A 23250-nucleotide genomic window follows, 5' to 3' on the forward strand; every position below is an offset into this window, starting at 1 on the left:
TGCAAATGTCAAGGCATCTTAAGAAGCAAGCAGAATTGAGAGAAAAGACAACACATCATGAAACAGGGACAATAAAAGCAAAAAGTGTAACAACAAATGAATGGGTCCAGCTCCCCCAAAACCCCCCACCCCTACCCATGGGACCCCTTAATAAGGGGGGCATAAAAATGGATGGATGGATAGCATGCTAACATTGAATGCTAATGATAGCTAGCATGTAAACATTTCTATATGTTGCATTGAACATTAAGGTTCGAGTTTTGTTGCTAGCTTTCACTAGCATTATATGCCTGCTGTCACTGCCAGCCCGGCGGTTCTTCACTGCGTTGGAGACACAGATGACTGAGACGGCCAATAAAGGGGCCACTCCTGTAAACGCAGTGAGACCTGGGCTATAGATCAAGTTCCTGCTATAGATCCAGATCCTACAAGCCCAACTCCAGAGCTTAGCAGCGAAGGCCCTTGACCCAAACACAGAGGAGAAGAGGAAAGGAGCCCCAACAGTAACTTCCGCCCAGTCCAGAGTCTGCCTCTCCAGGATAGGACTCATCGCACATTAGATGAGCCACAGAAGAAGGTTTTACCGTCATTGAAAGGATGAGCTGTCACAACAAAAATATCACATTAACCATCGAATGATTACTGCCATTTTTATACACACTGCCTCCATTTTCAGAGGCCATGTCATTTGAACATTTCAAAACCACTGAATACGTCTTGGATTTCATTTAAATCAATCATTAAGAAATACAAAGAGGATGGTACCGTGTGGTGAATCTGTCTGGAGTAGGCAGTCCTTAAAGATTGAGTGACTATGCAATAAGGAAAGCAGTGAGGGGAGTGATAGTTATACAGCTTCATGGTGCAATGGAAGAGAGATGGATTTTCTTTCAAAGAAACCGGAACATTTACGCTACCATTTGCCAGATTCAAATGGGAGTCTCAATTTCTTTTCATGTGTGGAAATTCTTCATTCAGAGTTGTCTTGGTGGCTTCCCTCACTTGTCTATTAATGCACACTTATTCAGCTTTTGAGAACCGCTTACTCCAAACAGATTTATCATACAGTACCACACTATTTGTATTCCTTCTTTATTGATGTAAATGAAGTCCAAGACATACTCACTGACTTGAAAATGTTTATGCATTCATCCCCTGACTTGTGTAAAGAAAACTGGCTGTAAAAGTGATTAATTTAAATTACAATTGTGCTTATATTTTCTTTGTCCAATTACATACAGGCTCTGAAATCAGGGGGATTATATACATAAATGTAATTCCTATGTGGTTAATGTCATATTTATGTTAAACCCCTTGAATTAATGTTGAAAATCTACACTTCAAGCCCATATTGATCAATTAATTTCAACTCCATTGTGGCAAAATTACAAAAACTGTCACTGTCCAATTATGGATTTACTGTCCTTTTTTGCAGGAAGCAGTCTAAAAAGATGCCTGGTGCTGTAAACTTGCCTCCTGGCAATCCATCTCACCAAAGACAATTGTCATGATTTATTCACATATATTAGCAAGTACTCTCAATCTATAATTCAGCGGTACAGACTCCTACTTACCTAAAAATAGCTTCTAAAACACAGACCGTTGATTGCCTGTATGAGCTGCTCAGGAGTATCTGCACACCTTTCCACCTCCCTTCATTTTTTTCTTTTTTTAACCACACATCATGCATCAGCTACTACAAGTACACTGTCTCCCTATCATCATTCTACTTGGCTGACACAGTTTTTGTTAACTTGATTGATAAATGACACCATGCTAACTATCCTGAGTTCACATCAAAATCTTTCCTCACACTTAAAGTTGAACATTATGTACCTGGCCTGACCAGTGTCTGTCTGTTGCTTAATGAGTGACTGACTGGCCATGGGCTGCTGGTGTTGCTCTGCTCTCTCTGACCAGGGATCCTGCAGGACTGCTGGCTGAGTTGATGCTTCAGCTCCCTCTTGGTTGACGGCGTCCTCTGCCCCCATCGGACCCTGCAGCAGTGAGTATGAATCCTGCCATACCACCTGCTGCGTGGAGTTCAGTCCTGCTTCTCCTTCAAGGTGCTTGCTAATGTCTTGCTCAGTGATTTTCTTTTTGGCCACCGTAGGCTCTTTTAGGGACTCGGCTCCAGCGTCTCCATTGCCCCTTGCTTCCTCAGAATCTGCAGGCAGTCGCTGATAGGTGTCCAACCACTTCAGCTGTCCATTCTTATGGCTGTAACGACTGTCACTGAACCAGCGTACCACGTCTGACTTGGGAAGGCCTGTCTGGACACTTAACTCCTCATACTGCTGACTGCTGGGCCAGCGGGTACTAGAAAAAACCTGCCGGAGAATATGTAGTTGCTGGGGGGTCTTGCTGCCCCATGTGGGTAAGAAAGATGATTGAGAAGTGGACACTTCTGTTATGTCTGATTTGAGTTCCTGTGGTACAACCTCAGATTTAGATTCCGATTCATTCACATTCACCCTCTTCAAGTAGATTTTGATGGGATCAACTTTCAGTTCCGGGCCATTTCGATCCTCCGCAAAGGAGTGGTCCTCCTTTATGAGTTCCTGTAAGATTGACATGTCTTTTACTGGAAGGTCCTTGTTGCTTTTATCCTCCTCTAAAGTGGATGAGCTGTGGCGGCTTTTAGTAATGACAGTTGTGCTGGTGCTTTCCGTAGGGGATTTGCTGGCATGGTTCAAGTTAGAGATGCTGTCATTACAGGTAGTACTGGGGTAGTCACTGTTAATACTGCTGTTGTTGTTGGTCTTGTGAGTACAGCTGTTGCGATCGTCATCGTTCTTTGTGGCATGGGACTCCTCTTGAGGACCGATAATGCCATTGTCACAGGAGACGTTAGAATTGCTGGTGCTATCGATCATTGCTTTGCTGTTGATACTGTTTGAACCTTCCAATCCAATAGGTAGCGTGTTGCTTTTGACATTTGGTTTGTCGTTGTTGTCAGCAACACAGTGCACGTTGTTATTGCTAATGTTGGTGGAGTAAGTGGCAATGCTATTGGCACTGTTGGTTGGGCTTTTCCAGGTGACAGTATCACCACCATTAGTACAAGTGGAATAGCTGCTGCTGCTGCTACTACTGCAGCTACTGCTGCTACTACTGCTTTGACTGCTGCTGGTGCTACTGGCACAGCCGCTGCTCCCAGCTATGTCCAGGCTGAGACCATTGGTCTTGTCTGGCTCCACAGTGTGTTGAGTATTCTTGGTCAGACCTTGTGTCGTTTGGACTATGGCTGGAAACTTTGCTGGGACAATTGGAGTAGAATAGGAAACCCTTGTCACGTGGGGATTAGTTCCAGCAGGTTTGCTTTTCAAATTGCTGAAGGGAACTTTGGCCATCTGGTAGTTTGGTCCCTTTGAGCCTGGATGGGCAGTGTGGTGGGTGACAATATGATTGCCATGTTGTGAAGCAGCGTGTAGCTTCTGAGGTGCTCCACCTTGGAACACGGTATTGAACATCTTCCTCCTGGCTTCTTCTATCTCTTCAGGGGACCAGCTTATGCCCTGCTTGAGCCTTTGGGCAGTAAACCACAGTTTAATTTGTTCCTCTGGGAACTCTGAGACCACTGTAAGATAGCAGAGTTCAGCTTTGGTCGGGTAGGGAAACTTGCCAAATGATGTCTTGAGAAAGCTGCTGGTGTCCATGGCGGCATCGTATGTGGGGATGCTGCTAAGAGGGATCATCACTTTTGGAAGGTCTTTATTGGAATCAGAGGAAGAGGGAGAGTAAAGCGAGGGAGTATGCTGGTGAAACACTTGATTGGACACTGTCGTTGTAATCACATGATTGACAGAGGTCCTTGGCATAGCTGGGGCGCCAGAAACACTGACACTCCCGTTTTGGAGTTCAGGCACATTTGACAGCATGCTGGGGTCTACATCCTTTCCAGTGTCTATCTTCCTTACCTCCACAGTGTGAGAAACCACAAACTTTTTGTGTTCCCCCTTAGCTTTCATCATCTTTGCAATTGGTGTTTTGGTGAGAGAGATCGCCGATTCTCTGTAGTCTTCTCCATTGTTCGTGAAAAGACTTTGCTCCACAGTTGTCACTCCATCCCGCTTGTTGACAGTTAGGGAGGCAGTGACCAAGCCCTCCACTATCCTAGGGTGGACATTAGCGTTATGCAAAGCCAGACCTTCAAAGCGAACTACTGACACCCCACAGTTCAGGCAGTAGAAGGTGGGCTGCGCCCTGAAATCTAAATGGCAGTTGTGCATGTGATCCAAAAAGTAGTTCAGGTCTCTGGACTCAAAATGGCAAGTTGGACAGCTATAGGTCCCTCCTTTCTGTATCTCATTACCACCATCTGTTTTGGAGGAGCTGTGGGAGAAATGGGCAGACTCTTCTCCTGAAATGCTGAGTATACTGTCTTCTGGGATTGTTGGTAGGAGTTCTGGAAGGGAGCCCAGTATGATTTCCTCACGTGCATGCTTGGATTTGGATGGTATCATGCAGGGTACAGTAGATTTCCTCTTGCTGGCCATTGTGCAGGCTTGTGTGAATGAGAGTGTGAATGGCTGTTTGGTATGATAAGAACAGAGGGCAGGTGGATAGTGGAGAGGGTTGAATGAAGTTTAGTGTCATGGACAAGCCTCTATGACATCACAGTGTTGCTTCATGCCTTCTGTGTCCTCAGGACGTTTGACCCATGGATGCGTTTAACAGCTCCCAAGGAACCTTTGAGGAAGACATCACAAAAAAACAGTAGTGAAACTAATGCAGACTGTTGTTAATCTGTAATTACATATATGTAGCGAGGAATTGATCTTATTCAGGATTGCAATCAGATGTAAATATGTGTGTGTATATGTTTACACAGTAAAACTTGCATATAATGGATTCAAATGGACCAGCGAATTTTGACCATTATAATTTAAATATGTAATCTCGGTGGGCCAAGCACTTTGAATAGAAGGCAAAGTATGTAAAAAAAAGAAAAAAAAAGAAGAGCAATCAGAGATTTATGACGTCTGCCAATCCAGATCTGGATCACCTCCAAAATTCAGTACAGTCTTCCTTGCCCACGGATTCTCACATTTGGTGAGAATCCGTGAAGTAGTTTTATTAGTTTTGACATAATCCTTCAAAGCGTATATAAAGTGAAATCTTGATCCAGAATCTGGATTTGGATCTGGATCACCTCCAAAATTGAAAGGAGTCTTCCATGCCCTAATACTATGTATCTGTGGTGAAAATTTGGTGAGAATCTGTTAAGTAGTTTTGGCGTAATCCTTCAAAGCCTATATAAAGTGAAACTTGATCCAGAATCCAGACCCATATCCAGGTCACCTCTAAAATGTAATGGAGTCTTCCATGGCCCAATATGTATCTGTGTTGAAAATTTTGTCAAAAATCTGTGCAGTAGTTTTGACGTAATCCTGCTAACAGACAAACAGCCAGCCAAATAAATAAACGTCGATGATTTTAGATGGACGTAATAATAATGTCTTGGATTTACAGACGCCTTATTATTGCTACGATACCCAAAGCTCTTGCAAGTTGTATTATTATTTATTCACTCAATCACACATTGGTGGTGGTAAGCTACTAGTGTAGCCACAGCTGCCCTGGGTCAAACTGACAGAACCATGGCTGCCATTCGTCGCCTACAGCCCCTCCGACCACCACTTCATTCATACATATTCATAAATAAACATGTTTTTGAGTCACCACTACTGACTCAAATGGATTCATCTCCCACAGACCACCAACAGACGTCCACTGCCGGTGCCCTCAGTAGATACAGTGTAACGTCATCCTCCAGACTGTACAGTTGAAACACTCAAGCATGAGTAAGAATATCTGGACAGACACCGTCTTGCCTTTAGTTAAGATTACCATACGAAGAGTCCAGTGTTTTGTGATGGTGTATGTGTCAGCTAGTGTACCAGCAGGTCGAGTGCACCGCTAGCAGTGGCTGTTAGCTGCTGTGGACTTGACTGTGTTTGTTGTTTCTGAGCATTTTTGTTTTTACAAATACCTGAGATATTATAGCTTACTGCAATGTTAATTGTACTCACAGACCATCTAAGAAGTGTGTGCTTCAGTATTACTTTTGAGTGACATTATAATATTATTTAATTTGTACGTCAGCACTGTTAGCACTAGGTATTGGAGAGCTCAGTGAGGTTATCTTGACTTTCACTCCACAGTTACTGAGGCAATATTTTGGTCATAGTTTTTGATACCAGAAAGCCACCCATTCTGAAAACCAGCGCCAAGTCCAAGCAATATGTGTTAAACATCCAAAACAAGAATAGCCTGTTAGCTTTAGTTTATTTGGGAAGTATGAGAATGGAGGTGTGGTCATGCTTTCTTCGTCATGTTCATCTTCCCTTTACCCATTTATGGACTGGCCGGCATAGTTAAGCACTGCCAAGATGATGACATTTGAGTTTCAAAGCAGCTCTTCAGAAAATCTATGGGTGATATCATGGAGGGTTTGTCCAATATATACTCAACAAAAATATAAACGCAACACTTTTGGTTTTGCTCCCATTTTGTATGAGATGAATTCAAAGATCTAAAACTTCTTCCACAAACACAATATCACCATTTCCCTCAAATATTGTTCACAAACCAGTCGAAATCTGTGATAGTGAGCACTTCTCCTTTGCTGAGATAATCCATCCCACCTCACAGGTGTGCCATATAAAGATGCTGATTAGACACCATGATTAGTGCACAGGTGTGCCTTAGATTGCCCACAATAAAAGGCCACTCTGAAAGGTGCAGTTTTGTTTTATTGGGGGGGGGATACCAGTCAGTATCTGATGTGACCACCATTTGCCTCATGCAGTGCAACACATCTCCTTCGCATCATCTGTGAAGAGAACACCTCTCCAATGTGCCAAACACCAGCAAATGTGAGCATTTGCCCACTCAAGTCGGTTACGACGACGAACTGGAATCAGGTCGAGACCCCGATGAGAACAACGAGCATGCAGATGAGCTTCCCTGAGACGGTTTCTGACAGTTTGTGCAGAAATTCTTTGGTTATGCAAACCGATTGTTTCAGCAGCTGTCCGAGTGGCTGGTCTCAGACGATCTTGGAGGTGAACATGCTGGATGTGGAGGTCCTGGGCTGGTGTGGTTACACGTGGTCTGCGGTTGTGAGGCTGGTTGGATGTACTGCCAAATTCTCTGAAACGACTTTGGAGACGGCTTATGGTAGAGACATGAACATTCAATACACGAGCAACAGCTCTGGTTGACATTCCTGCTGTCAGCATGCCAACTGCACGCTCCCTCAAATCTTGCGACATCTGTGGCATTGTGCTGTGTGATAAAACTGCACCTTTCAGAGTGGCCTTTTATTGTGGGCAGTCTAAGGCACACCTGTGCACTAATCATGGTGTCTAATCAGCATCTTGGTATGGCACACCTGTGAGGTGGGATGGATTATCTCAGCAAAGGAGAAGTGCTCACTATCACAGATTTAGACTGGTTTGTGAACAATATTTGAGGGAAATGGTGATATTGTGTATGTGGAAAAAGTTTTAGATCTTTGAGTTCATCTCATACAAAATGGGAGCAAAACCAAAAGTGTTGCATTTATATTTTTGTTGAGTATATATATTAAGTATGCAGTGGTGGGCACAGTTCCGCTAATCTGCTAACCGCTAATTAGCGAAGCCAATGTTTTTGTTAGCGGATTAGCTTTTCAGCTAACTTTGAAAACCATTAGTAGATCAATGGACAATTTTCAAGTTGCACTGCCATCTTGAAACCAAGACTTCCAGTTAGTGAGCCTCTCGCTCGCGTGTTTGGAGTCATTAGAAACACCAGCTCACCTGTCAGATTTCCAGGTAGTGAAATGGCCACTGGAGGTGAATTCCACGCTGTATCAGTAAGTAATTTTGTTGTCATTGTTGTTGTTAAGCCACAAGGAATAACAAGGAGTGCTGCAGTGGTGTGAATATCGATGTAAAGCCCTGGTCACATGACACTAATGATGGACACTGAAGCCAAAACCAAACAAGAAATCTGGATTTACGTTGACTTTCAGTGACATTATTCAACTGTCGTCCAGCTTTGCACACAGCCTCTCCAGGCAGAGACAGCATGCGAACGATTGTTTTGTTTTGGTGTCCTTCATTAGTGCTGTGTGACCGGGGCTTCGTTGCTAGGAAAATTCAACGACCAAAACACCAACATTTTGAGCACAATGAACATGTTTTCACTATTATTTGATTTCTTTGTGCAACTGACATCGTTATCCGGTTGTTAAGCGCTGACATAACGCATCACGTGTTAAATCTGTTTCCGAGTCCAAAGACCTCCAAGTTTACAATTAAAGTTACGTCTGTTTGATCCTTTTAAGGATTTACAGTTTAAGTTTAGTTTGTAATTACATTGTGCGCAAACCTCCGTCCCTCCCTTCTCCGCCTCCACCTCCGTTAACCGCATTCGTCTGGTTCTATGGTCAGAACACTTAATAAAACTTTTTTTCTTTTACTTTACATATTTTATTATGCACAGGTAAAATATACATGTCTGTTTGTTAATAAAAAATTATTTATTACAATAAACAGGACATTAAAGTGCAAACTTCACTTTCTCCCCGAACGACATGAACAGGAAGTGATCGCAGCTCACAGAAATTCCCATTGAAAATAATGGAGAAACAACCTGAGCGTCTGACATTTTTACATAAAACAAACGCAGTAACAACGTCTAAAAACCCAGTTAATATATCCAGGAGAGTTTTAGGCACAATATACAAAGAGTTTTATGTTGCAATGTTAATGCTGTTGTCCGTGTGCAAAGGTGTAAGTGCAGCCTGATCAGATCGTCTCAGTGCAGTTCTCAATGTTAATGACAGTGCGCCTTTTTTGTTTGGAGCCGGACGTTGAAAATCACATGATGCGTCACGTCACACTTAACAACCAGATTCAAGCATTCAAAAGGTGATTCCTACCTCCACACAACTCCAACCACACACGAGAAAGTTTCTTGACAGTTCTTGCTGAACAAAACCGTGTCTCCCTAACCGGACAGAGTTGTGACGTCTGTCTAGCGGTAGCTTGAAAATCATCCATTAGCTTCCACTAAATTTAGTTCCGCTAACTTTCAGTCTGCAAACATTTTTTTAATTTTTTTGCTGGTAAAGTGAGTAAATTTAAGTCAAAAACTTTGGAAACCCTAAAATCATACATCCTGTTTATGAACGCAAAGAGCTAGCTAACACTTCCAGTTCACGGTCAAAGCACACACGCACTGGTAAGAGAAGACACTGCTGTTGTTGCAACATAGAGCTGAAAGAAGTTACACTGTGGACAAAAACGGCATGTAAGCAGCTCAAAAGTTAATATCTTTATTTATTTTTCATGCATTTCTTCAGTGTTTCTGAATGCAATATGGGTGAGCCATAGCTTCATTAACGGTTTATAAATATATAATATTGTTACAGGCCTGTCACCTTAAGAGGTTAGCCTTGTGGATAATGTATGCACAAAGCCCGCTCTGCATTATGGGAAATGACGTGTTCTTAAACACCTCCTCTGTTATGTAGTGTGTGTTAAGGCGGGCTTACACTGTGCGAGTTTTGGCCCTTTTTCAGCCGATTTTTCACTCGTGCGAGAATTGTTTGGATCGCGCCAAGTTTCAGCTACATGGAGTAACGAGCTGCGTTTAACATCTCACGACCACCTCCTGATCAGGAATCGTATGGTCGGATGAAAATCAAACCTGTTTGATATTTTGGTCGGCCGTCGTGGCTCGTGAGGGTTCCGCTACAAGCATCTACGCGCTGATTACCTCGCGCACTGTCCATGAGCAAACACCAGAGAGAAAGCAAACAGTTCTCTCATGTAAAGTTATGGGTTTTTTTGTGTTCCCTCGCAATAACCTAATATCATTTTAAAGTTCATGCCAATCAGCGCGCACAGTGAGTGGAATCAGGCAGTGGGAGACTGAACGTATATGCGCGCGTGCGCGCACACACAGCAGACAACAACAGGATTTACGACAGATGAGGGAGTTGCTGCAACTTGCACAGCTGTATGACTCCGTATGAAATATAGTTTATTTATACAACAGTGTAAGTAGCAACACCTGTTATGTTTTTCTTTTTTTACCGTCCTCTCATGGATCATGTTGCTGTCTGCTGTGTGTGCGCGCGTGCGCATATACGTTCAGTCTCCCCACACCTGATTTCACTCACTGTGCGCACTGATAGGCATGAAAAAAAAAATTTTTTAAAGAAAAAAAAAAAAAAGCTTCCGACGTGTGGTTTTTGAATGTACAATGTGAGCAGTCAGATCGCATCAGAGCATCGGGCTGTACAGTGTGAGAACATAAATCGTGCGCTCTGAACGTTTAAACCCTGCGGTTTTGTCGCAGTTTGAGCTGGAGCCAAGTACAACTTTTGAAAATATCGTACAGTGTATCCCCAGCCTTAGTGTCCTTAGAGTGGTGTCAACTCAGAACATGGCACCATTTTGGTTCCAAGTGCGCTGAACTACTCAATGAACCTTAAGCTATCAAATGTACATACATTTACAATTTATGATGATTTATTTAATGACGTGCGTGACAGTTTAAAGTTCTCCGTCTCTGGATTATGCTTTATTCTGGATTAATTTGACCCTCAACAAGCTTTTCTTTCTACAATCATCACCTCCAAATAAAAGGTCAGCGGTACATTTTCCTCTTTTATGGACTTCTGACTGCTGTAAAGTTGTGGACTTTTATGATCCATTTGTAATCAGCATGCGCACTGCAAAAACTATTATAATATGATGGCAGAGAACGACTGAAAGCAGAAAAGTGTCATCACTTTGCTGCTTTCACTGCGCAGCCTGCAGCCTGCTGCAGTTGGACATGCACGTAAGGCTGCGGCTCCCGTGTGAAAAAAATAAACGGTTGGACTTTTAATCACCAAAATGACACCGGTCCCACATGCAAGGGGTTTTATGGAAATATGTTGCGATCGGACGAGACATTTTATCAGATGTGAGCGAAAATCCATTATACAAAATCCATTATATAACACGTTTATTACATGGAAAACAATACAAATACGGATTCTGGATTAAGTTTCACTTTATATAGACTTTGAAGGATTGCATCAAAACTACTTCATGGATTCTCACCAAATTTTCATCACAGATATATATTAGGCCATGAAAGACTCCATTAAATTTTGGAGGTGATCCGGATCCAAATCCGGATTCTGGATCAAGATTTCATTTTATATACGCTTTGAAGGATTACATCAAAACTACTTCACAGATTCTCACCAAATTTGTACCACAGATAGATTTTAGGGCATGGAAGACTCCACTGAATTTTGGCGGTGATCTGGATCCAGATTCTGGATAAAAATTCACTTTATATTGGCTTTGAAAGATTGCGTCAAAATTACTTCACGGATTTTGACAAAATTTTCCACACCGATAGATATTAGTGCGTGGAAGATTCCACTTAATTTTGGAGGTGATCTGGATCCAGATCCAGATTCTGGATCAAGATTCACTTTATACAGGCTTTGAAGGATTACGTCAAAACCGCTTCAAGGATTCTCACCAAATTTGCACCACAGATAGATATTAGGGCATGGAAGGAAGACTCCATTAAATTTTGGAGGTGACCTGAGTCCGGATTGGCGGACATCAGAAAACTGTGATTGCTCTTATTTTTTATTATTACGAATGGGAGCAGTGCAAGTGTTTTTAGTGTCTGCGTTTTGGAGTACACGTCCAGTCGGCAGTGGCCAGTTTTAAGTGTCTATCCGAATCAAGAGTTACAGCTATCTGCCGGCGTGAAGCTTTGGAATGTTTGTGTTGCTGACTTTGAGAAGTCCAAGTACGAAGCTGCAACGTGCATGTCAGTCGGTTGGCACCCCACACATCAGAGTTACCGGACCGATGAAGCCAGTTACCAGCTACGTCGAGCCATGGCTGGGTAAGAGATATAACTGTGACTTCTAATACTGAGATTTACTGCTTTTGATAAAGATGATGACAGTGTATGGGGTTTTATTTTTTGTGCATTCGTTTTGTGTTTGTGATCCTGCCCAGCAGCCTTTGTGATGCTTAAACTCGAAAGTGGCTTATCAGTAGCTGACAAGTGTTAATCTGATGTGGTCGTGACCGAGTCAATAGTAAAAGTTAGCAGTTAGGTTTACTTCCTCTAAATTTTTTAGCGGTTTAGCGTTATAAAAGTTAACTTTTTAGTTAGTGGTTTAATTGAAGCTAACTTTTTGGTTTGCTGTTCCCACCACTGCATGCATGGTATCACTCAGTCATTCACTTTGGTTCCATTTCTGCTCTTTTTACATATTTCTGCCAATAACTGTCAACTTTATGAGTTGACAGAAATACACCCAGATGTTTGACAAATCCATAACTGCTACTTTTATGTGATTTCTGCCACAATTGTTCAGTCAAGTATAGAAGTAATAATATTAGGGCCCCTTCACACATAGCACCACGAATAAGTAGGAATCAGGGCACATCACGGCAAACCAGCCCGAATGAGCGAACCATGAAAACATCGAGCCGAAGTTGGGAGGGACACACGGTTGGGCAGGCGTGAACGATCCGACTGCGATGGTTTCGTGCCCGAGCATGGACAAAACCATTGCGAACACAGTGCGAGCAGCTGGAGCGTGTGGAACCACATCGCGCAGCTGCTGTGGGGAAAAAAAATACATGCCACCTGCGGGATTCGAACCTGCAATTCATAAAAGCTCTGATTAACAGGCAGAAACTTTACCACTGTGCTACCATCGCTGTCCTATAAAAGGTGCGTAAAATGCCTGAAATCAACAAGGAGATAAACGTATTTTTTAAAAAAGAGAAATCAGACCATGTAGATGAAGTCTTTAATTACAGCAAAAAAAACACTGTAATTGCCCCTGTGGTGGAGGAAAAAAACAGGTTGAATGTGTTGCACCACATCGTGCCTCTGCTGTGGAGAAAAAAAATAAAACAACACACCATGAACAAACACCGCATTTTATTGAATCCCTCTTATCGAGCGGACAATACAAGTACGAACCGTCTGTTCCTCTGAAGATGACCCATGGTCACAGAGATACAGTCATGACATGACATGAATGAAGCAGTGTGCTCTTATCAATTTTCAATTTATTTCATTTATATAGCACCAAATCACAACAAAGTTGCCTCAAGGCGTTTCACACAAGTAAGTTCTAACCTTACCAACCCCCAGAGCAAGCACACAGGCGACAGTAATAAGGAAAAACTCCCTCTGATGATTTGAAGAAGAAACCTCAAGCAGACCAGACTCAAAGGGGTGACCCTCTGCTTGGGCCATGCTACCGACACAATTTACAAAACAATTCACAAAACAAATATACAGGAAATGTTGCCGGTGCACAGGACAGGGGGGTTACAGAAACAGACACCACACCCATCTCTGGATGGAGCTGCACCTCAAACAGAGAGAAAAAAAAACAGAATCAGCCATCAGAAAGACAACAAATACAGTATAATCTGTTTGCATTAAGGAACAAGAAAAACAGAAGAAATACTTATGTCCACATCTGCTGGCCCGACACGCGTGTCAGGTGGACGGCACACCACAGGACAGACACCACGTCATGTGGAACTGAGCTCACATGGGTGACGTGGCATTCAGATCGCCCGCTGCATATTATCGCCTGACGGTCCGTTTCACCTGGGACAGCCTGTCAATGTGCGTGTCATGCGCTTGCTCGCTGCAGCCCATCACAACAGTGATATATGTTTTTATGTATATCCACATGAGGACAGCAAGCAGAGACAGCTGCGTCACAGTGGACAGTTGTAAGGTCATGTCCATCAAAACACGGTACATGTTCCCCAGCTGGGATGTCCAGAATCAGAGATCTCAACAGCTGCTGCTGTCCTCGGCCACACCACCTGTCCGTCCAGTGCACACACCAATTTGTCACTGTTTCTGTGTTATGTGATCTCTTTTTTTTTGTTAATTGTTATGTAATTGTGTATGGAGGTAATGCAGTATCAATTAATATACCTGTCCTGGCTGTGGTCTCTGTGTTTTTAATGTGACACCTCGTGTGCACTGAGTCATTATTTGTAGCTGTCAGTGAGTCTCTGGTCAACAGGTGGGAGGGAGCTCGCTGTGCTGTATGCGCTCTGACGTGGCTGGCCGCTCCATCTGTACATCCATATCAGCAATTCATGCAAGCTGCAAGTTTCACATGCAAGTTGCAAGTTTCACAAGTGATCGTCTGCTCACTGTTTTCATGCTGACAGCGCGAATGGCCCCACATTTCCTAAGTGTCAAGCGAGTGGTGTTGGCTGTTCGTGTGTGTCACCTGGAATTTGGCCGACACCTGCCGAGAGAGGGATCGAATGAGCTCTCACAGGACACACTGTCTTTCAGCTGCTGGTGTGCGCAAATAGTTGTAGCAACAGGAGTACGAGGCATTGGAGGCAACTCTGATTTTTCACGAACGGCATGCAGTTCCTCCTTCATGCGCTAGTCGGCTTTAATCGTGTTATGTGTGAAGGGCCCCTTAGAAAAATGTTCAATAATTTTTGTAATATTTCTGCCTCCAGAGCCTTGTAACCCTCCAAACAACAAGCAGAAGATGGATGGATAAATGTTGGTGATCACTGGCGTTAAGGTAAATGTGATGTTCTGCGTTTAAATCACATCTGGGACCATTGTTGCAACATGCCACCTGCCCCCAACAACAACATCTGAGGGAACAGTTTTTGTTAGTAATTAATTGTTGTCCACAAATGACTACAGGGATTTGTACTAATTGAACAGGATTGTCTAAGCTCGCCAACAGATGCAGAGTCTGCAGTAAATAGTAAAAGGCAAAAATATGCTTTCGCATGTGTGTTCACTGACATCCATCTGCAACAACTAGCATCTATTTCTCAAAACTATGAATATTAAGTATACTGGATTACAGGTTTCAAAGGAAAAGTTCACATTTTAAATAACCTTAGTCATATTACAACACTGTTAGCAATCAAGCTGCTGAGTCGCTCCTCACCTTTGACAACTGTGCTGTATTATTAAAAAGAAAGAAAAAAAAAATCCCCTTTTTGTAAAAGTCTCAACAGGAAATAACTTTGGTACCAATGGGTAGTGGAGTGCTGAGAGAACTCAAAACACATTTTTATGAAAGTAAAAATTGAATACTGTAGTTATTCACATGTTGTTGCAATTTAGAATTAAAATGCTGGTGATGATTTAAGCAGCCTTGGCCTTAGTGGCCACCAGACCTCAGATTTGGAAATAAAATAAATTGACAATCTCATTTCTAGCTCCATGTAACTTCAAAACCACAAATATGTTCATAGAGAGACAGAGAGAGAATGAAGAGGTGTCTGCTGCCGCTACATCAGAGGTCCCCAACGCTGTTTTTGGATAGCATATTTTCCATGTCTGCCTGTTCTCCTCTCACCGTGAAGATCACTGGGCTTCATTCATACAAATTCCTTTATGCAGGCTTGTGTGAACTTGTGACTGCATTATTTGATTTTTAGATAGAACATAATTACTGGGAAACAATCAGAAAGTGTACTTCATTAGTTTAAAACATTCCTGTGTGGAAAAGTTCTGTCACTGTCACCACACCTGCTTCCAATCCACCATCAAGCCAGCATCCACTAATCATCCAGCACATGGCAGGCATCTTAAATAAGTTAAACAAGGTTGATTTTTGGATTGATCTGGTGCACGAAAGTTCACCGGATTTAAATGGTTATTAATGAATCTTGAAATAATGCAATTGTAAATCAAGATCCATGCACAACATCAATGGATCAGCAGGAAACAAACTGACACATATATATGTTGATATATTATGTATGTATATATGTATGTGTGTGTGTGTGTGTGTGTGTGTATCAACCCGGTCTCACGACAGTTCGTGGTGGCATTATGAAATGTACATTAATCTATGCGTTCCTGATGGGGGCACAAAAACGGGCGCTTTTGTGACAGGGCCGATTTATTTTTGTGATGGGGCACAAAATGTGGGATGACAGGGGGGTATGGTTAGGTTTAGGGGAGGATCACACTTGCGCTATAGTTATGGTTAGAGTTAGGAGAAGTTGGAGGATTATTAATAGCAAAATGAAAAAACCATATCACCAAAATGGGGCACTTTTCGTAACGGGGGCATGAAAAAACCTGTGAGACTGGGTTGGTATAGATAGATGTACGCACTTAGTAGCTGGTCACTTTTCTGTTGATGTTGTTGTATTACATACTAATGATTACAAAGCATGTTGCTCGCATTATTTTGTTGCTAATTTGATTGCACAGTGGATCTGTGTAACTCCAAGGACAGCTGCCCTGTCTTATTCATTCGTGCCTGCTGTAATTTTTCATAAAAAGGATTTCTCCCTATAAATGAAATAACTATCAAAGATGAGGTGATCACTCATAGGGTGGTGTTGTGTCGCAGACCGAACGGTCCCCCCCCTAAAAACTGGCCTGCCCTGCCTTCACTGCGCATGCGTCATGTGGGACCGCAGCAACTTATCTGAGACAGAGTCTCTACACCCAAAGTTATCAAAGGGAATAATGTGATTATTAACCATCAGATGACAAAGTAAAACCTCTTAAATCATTCCAAAGTCAGTTTTAAGCAGATAATCGGTGAGTCGCTACTGATGCTATGAAATGATGGAGGCGCAGTGAATGCATGTCTTGGCACTCTGAACGCTTCCTCCGTCTTTTATGATGAAATAATGCTGAATTTATGTGGAAATGATTGTTGTACAAAAGCTTCAGATATCTGTCGCTGAGATAGATAATGACTGGAGTGCAGTTTGAAGCAGAAAGGAGGCGATAATCGGTGAAGCACAGCTGACGCACAGAAATGACGCATGCGCAGTGAAGGCAGGGCGGACTGTTGGGTCCGTGACACCGGACTGCTTTCAATACAACTAGGCTGGAAAAACCCCAAAACAAAACAGCAAACTTCCATCCACCCATTGTCTATACCCACTTACTCCAAGGGTCATGGTGGGTGGAGGAGCTGGAGCCAATCTCAGGAGTCATGGAGCGTGAGGCGGGGTGCACCCTGGACAGGATGCAGTCTATCACAGAGCAACAGTGAACTTGTTTTAAATCTCAAAAGTCTTGATTAGACATGGTATTTTTATTACTTTTGGTTTCAAATTGTAAAAACAAAGGTTCAGTGAATGTTGATAGAGAGAGCTTTGATGGGAGTTTTCCATCTGACATTACACGCTTCCTTCTCTGCGTAACGTCAGGAGGGATCATCTGGTGTGTGCGTGTGACGGCGGCGCACTTACAACAGTACAGTTGTTGTCTTGAAGCATTTTCATAAGATCTGAGAATGTAACCGCAAACACATCTGAAGCTGTTTACAAGCTGGCAGCACAAGCTGTCTCATCCTACATTTTCTCAACAAGCGCAGCATTGCACGCATGCATACAAACACAATATGCAGCTGACTGCATGCACAAATCCATTAGCAAACCACATGCTCAGAGTTTCCATTCCCGTAATACTCCAGCTATAAAGACGGATATGGATAACCTGCTGCATTCTTTCTTCGGCATATCACAGCCTGAAAGAATGTGGCTCCGCCCCCGCACAAACGTCTCACAGACTTGGTAGGATTTTGATACGTGAGTACTCCATCTGGTCAAGTTCCTTACAAACACAGTGTGTAAAGAAAAGACAACATGTGCAGCAAAACATCAGAGTGGGGCTGGAAGCGCAGCGCCGCTCTCCTCTGCTGACCTCTGTGTGACCCTGCGAGACACGCACAGCCCCCGTACCTGCCACGAGCGATGATGTGCGACTCACTGCTGAAAACCGTCCTCACTCTGTCATCTGTCCAGCATCACTTTACTTTCTCCAACTGCACAAATCCACCATCACACCACCTGAATCCAGCACGTGGAGCAAACACCAATTCCAACCTCCGCCCCCCAAACAGCACTTTTAAGACATTCTGTGTAGCCGTGTAAGTTTGTCATGGCCAGATGGACGGCAGATAAAAGATGAACGTGTTCCAAAATTAAAACCCTCAAATGACTCCCTGAAAGTACACCGTGACATCTTCCTCCTAACTACCGCTTTTTCATCTTTACTGATGGCTGCTTTGCAACAGCAAAAAAAAAAAAAACGTGAAACAAAACAAACAACTAAAAACTAGGTCACCAGCATCTTATGCAGTAATCCTGGTTCACTGCATCCAGACGCGGGCATGTGCTGTATGTTTTGCCACCAGAGAGGTCATGATATCCTCTGACGGCACATTCGATTAACCCCTGGTGAGGAGGACACGGCGCTCACAGAGTTTGCTCTGCAGAACTATACACGTTTACAAGTCAGCTCTCATGCAGAAGAAGAATGAGCCATGCATGCCAAAAACATCTGTCTGTGAAATGGTTCAACCCTACGGAACCTGAGCTGAAGCGATTCATTTTCATTTTACGCTGCAGGATGTTTCACAAACTGAAAATAAAGGCTGGAGAATTCGGTCATGGCTCGAAGTTGGTATTGTGACCGACGGCAGCCCCCAAAGGGGACAACGCTCTGTTGCGAGACAGACGCTGGCCTAGAAAAAGTGCTCCCCCCACCCCAGAACCACTCCACATTCTACATGACAAAAACCAAGACGAGTCAAAAGTTGAGAAAGGTTATGTAAAGAATCAGGTCATCTATCCAAAGAGTGGCTTGTTTTATGTGGCGAGAGAGCGATCAGACACAATGGCTTCCCAGACGGGGAGCTGCTGAATGGTTCTGTGTCAAAAGGAAGGCCTCGTGTTTCAGCGGCGAGGCAGACAGCGCTCCAACGATCCCTGTCCCCGGTGTGTCGTATGTCGCCTCGCTGGCACTGGCTTGGTGGCACAGAAATGGGGGCGGTGGAGGTTGAGGAAACACTTTTCCTCACAGCAGGCCAGGGTGAAGTCGTATCTGAAGGAAGGGAAAGCGGCATTCCTCGTGAACACCCACGCTCAACAGACGCGCAGGAACCCCGGGCACATTCGATCCATTCAGCTTCTCAAAAACAGGCGTTTCAAAAATGAATGGGATTAAGCTCGGTTTAAATTCTGATGGGGTTTATGGGTTCCGCCTGATTTAAGAGGTGCTTTATGATTTACAGGAGGCCTCCCTCGCATGCCTGCTCTGTCCCGCCATTTCCATAACAACGCTGTATTTACATCTCATTAACATTTAATCATGTTCTATACTTTTCAAACCAGACGGCTGAGTACGGCTCCTGTTTCAACACACCGGTTGAAAGAAGCGACGCCTCATCACCTCATAAACTGCTGCAGTAATTACAATATTACAACAGGGGGGAAAAAAAAAAAACAACCAATCTCCTTAGCGCTGCTAGCAGCGGAAGGAAGGTAGGCGAAGCTGCAAAGTGGTTGCTAGACATTAAAATTTAATTCAAAGCAGCCCACTGATTCAGACACTCCCAGATTGCTGGGCCACCTACAGTTGATATTAACAAACACAGACTGGCGTTCCGCTGTGCTGCTTGTCATATGAATGGGAACGCGAAGACTGGCGGAGGAAGAAGGACAAAGGATGACAAAACTCCGTCATTTGGGAGTGAAGTGAGAGGATGAGTGATGATGATGACAGGCGCTTCTCTTTCAGTATTCCTCCCCGTTGACACCGCGTACGCACATGCACTCCCCTCCTCACCTCTGCAACATTTAGCACCTGCACCGCTCTGAAATCTTTCTCTTTGAACTGGGGAAAAAAAAAACACAAAACACAACTGGCAAGAAGTCTCTTGATGCGGCAGGCACAGAAGAGCTAAAAAAAGACGCATAAATTCTCCTGCTCGTGACAAGGTTTGTTTTCAGCGTTAATTTGCCTTGACAGAGATCTGCGGCTGTCTTTAAAGGTCTTCTTTAAAAATCAACTGAAAATGACCCGGTGTTGTTGAGGCGTGCAAGGGGTGAACCCCCTGATGGATACAACTGAATGATTTAAAAGAAAAAAGTGTTGAGTGGGAATGCTTTCTGCCAAATGCCCATTAAACAGATTAATGTCATGTGAGTGGATCAGCTGGACACCCAAATATAAGCCGGAGACAGAGCAATTACTGTCCCACACAGAGACGAGACTGAGAACAATGGAGCCTCATTTATAAGAGAAACGTGATCCAGTGCCGAGAGCTGCCTGAATGTCCAACCTGAATTGTTCCGTTTCCTGAGTGTCTCCAATGTCCATCGCAGTACCAGGTTATGTTAATCTTGGATGGGTGTTTTTTGGACAGAAAAGAGGGACAGATGAGTGGAATGATCCAGTGTTACGTGTAGTGGAAGACAACAGCGTGTCCTTGGGGTGATCAGCGCAGTGTAAACACAGCGCACAGGTCCACAGTGTCTTCACCGCACATCCAACTCTCTGCTCTGCGTGCACACAGTTTGTCTCCACCACCTTTTTGTTGTTGTTTTCTGTGTGCGTGTTAGCGGCTGAATGTCTGAGACGCAGGTGTTGTCAAGCTTCTTGTCCTCCTCCTTTCTCCTCCTCATTCACCCCCTCGCCTCCATGAGTGCAGCCTCGTCCGCTGGGAGACCGGGCGGTGGTGCCACTCATGTGTTAACATCACCATGGCAACCCCTCTCCTCCCCTTGCCCGCCACACCACACACGGCGGAGTCACTCGCCCACACCCACCAACCTCAAGCCCGACATATGCAGCCGATGCTTTGGCGTGCATCCGGCGCAGGACGAGATTGATCCACATTCTGAAAAATAAATGGGTTTGTGGGTCAGTCTCTGTCAGATCACTCCAGTCAGGTCCAGAAGAATTATTCTTTTTTTTTTCCTCTTTCTTTCTTATTAAGGTGGTGGCAACACCAAAAAATCTTGCCCTTGAGCTTGATTTAAAAAAAAGGAAGGAGTACTGCAGCTGCTGCGCCGAGCGCCTCCTGAGCATCTCTGCTGCGTGGTTCTGTTTGGTGCTGCACACTTTTTGTTTTGTTCTGTGCAGTTCTGTTTTGTGCTGCGCATTTTTGTGCCGTTCTGTTTTGTGCGTCAAGGTTGTTTTGTTCTGTACCATGCAGTTCTCCTTTGCGCCGCACACTTCTGTTCTGTGCACTGCACTTGTGTTCTGCGATGCCTGCTTCTGCTCTGTCTCACGCGGTTCTGCTCTGTAATGCACAATTGTATTTTGTGCCACACCATTATGTTTTGTGCAGCACGGTCCTGTTTTGTGCAGCACGGTCCTGTTTTGTGCAGCACGGTCCTGTTTTGTGCAGCCACGCTATTCTGTTTCGTGTTGCCTGCTTCTGCTTTGCGCCTGCGTGGTTTTGCTCTGTCTCATGCGGTTCTGCTCTGTAACGCACAGTTGTATTTTGTGCCACACCATTCTGTTTTGTGCAGCGTGGTCCTGTTTTGTGCAGCCACGCTATTCTGTTTCGTGTTGCCTGCTTCTGCTTTGCGCCTGCGTGGTTCTGCTCTGTCTCTTGCGGTTCTGCTCCGTAACGCACAGTTGTATTTTGTGCCATGCCATTCTGTTTTCTGCAGCGCTGTCCTGATTTGTGCAGCCACGCTATTCTGTTTCATGTTGCCTGCTTCTGCTTTGCGCCTGCATGGTTCTGCTCTGTCTCATGCGGTTCTGCTCTGTAACGCACAGTTGTATTTTGTGCCACGCCATTCTGTTTTGTGCAGCGTGGTCCTGTTTTGTGCAGCCACGCTATTCTGTTTCATGTTGCCTGGTTCTGTTCTTTGCCATACATTTTTGTTTCGTGCCGCGCGGTTCTGTTTTGTGCCACGATCTCGTCATGGTCTCCAAACACTCACTCTGTGGCCCAGATGAATGACAGACGAGCAAACCGTAGTGAGCAGAGAGAGAACAAAAATCTGAGTCATGCATCCTTTTAGGCCACTTTTTTTTTTAATGAATAACTTCTTCAGTTCTGTATCCAAGACTACAGGCATTCATTTGGCAACTTAAGAACAAAATGAAGAAAGATGGCGGCACAACGCACATTGTACTGTCCATTCTAAAATGGCTGACATCACAGCTCGCTTTAACAGCCAAATTCTAGCAAATGCCAGCTCCTGCTGATCAAACCTTTCTTGCACGGGACAGACAAAGTGTTCGGGGGCTTTCCTTACTGGCCTCAAGGTTTTTTATCCCCCCTGTGTGAGTGCACAGGCGTTTCTTTTGGTTGGAACTATGCAAACATGCTGTTGTAGTCAGGCTTTTCAGCAGTCTGGGCTTTCGATACGCCATTGGTCGTGTGACAAAAGCACGACCAGAAAGGATGAAAGGATGAAATAAATGTGAAGCCCTGTAAAAAGGCCATCCTCTGTGAAAGGAAGAAAAAAATGTAACTTAGTATTTTGCAAAGGCTGCGAGGTGTGCAGCCATCGAGAACGCTCGCTCGTTTAAAAACAGACGAAAAATAGATCTAGTTGGCATTAGACGATTTTCTTCTCTGAACTCGGAGAATATTACACAGTCGCTGTCAGCTAAACTGCAAATCACGACCATATGACCTTCATCTGTATTCTGGGGCAGAACGGAGCTGTAGAAGGCGCACAGAACTACATTATCCGCCCTCTGAAATCAAAATCCACTAAGTACAGCACACCAGGTCCACACAGCATCGCACCAGCAAGCAAGCGAGCGGCTGCTCTGTGAAGGGGAGTGGGCACCGTCAGCCCGCTGCATTGTGTCTGTGTACACAAACAGTCGGCCGAGGCTATAATGCAAACTGCGAGCTGTGCCTAATTGCAGGGAGTGAAGGATGAAAGGCAATATGCCTGGCCTCATTAGAGCGGTTCCGAGAAGGGAGATGGAAGAGCGTTCCCAGGATCCACAAAGGGAATTGACATTCCCCTGGTGTAAGCATCCTGCTGGACTAAAACCCTCCACACACATACACACACAAGTGACCGGGCAGAGTGGCACAGCCAGAGCTCATCTACCTTTGTTCAGCTGGTCATCACGCACACCTCAGAGAGGTCAGCTGGAGGCCAAACACGGCCACGCCACACGCACGCAACCTGAGGGACAGCACACATTTTGAACACACAAGTCGAAGGCACCCTGTTGATTCTAGCCCAGAAAATACTGCTTTCTTCCACCCGTTAGGCCACATCACAATTAACAACACATTTGACACATTTTTTGCACAAAGACAACAAGCAGATAAAGAATAATCAATATGGACTCTTTCTGTATCAGATTCACAACCTGATTTTTCAGCACGCTGCAGGACGGCGAGCCTAAAGGTCGAGTGTGGTCACATGATCACCCCGTACAGCAAATAACCGC

The 23250-nt window shown here is 44.2% G+C and overlaps 1 protein-coding gene across 1 annotated transcript in view; it reads right to left on the bottom strand.

The window, feature by feature from the left end:
* Positions 1-23250, bottom strand: part of si:ch211-232b12.5 (zinc fingers and homeoboxes protein 3) — a 28090-nt gene that overhangs the window by 2963 nt on the left and 1877 nt on the right. Inside the window, exon 2 of the mRNA XM_034167268.1 lies at positions 1837-4692. Coding sequence (XP_034023159.1) covers positions 1837-4499 — 2663 coding nt within the window. The 5' untranslated portion in view covers positions 4500-4692. The remainder of the gene's footprint in view (positions 1-1836; positions 4693-23250) is intronic.

Source organism: Thalassophryne amazonica, chromosome 3, assembly GCF_902500255.1.
Source record: "Thalassophryne amazonica chromosome 3, fThaAma1.1, whole genome shotgun sequence".
Taxonomy (NCBI): Eukaryota; Metazoa; Chordata; class Actinopteri; order Batrachoidiformes; family Batrachoididae; genus Thalassophryne; species Thalassophryne amazonica.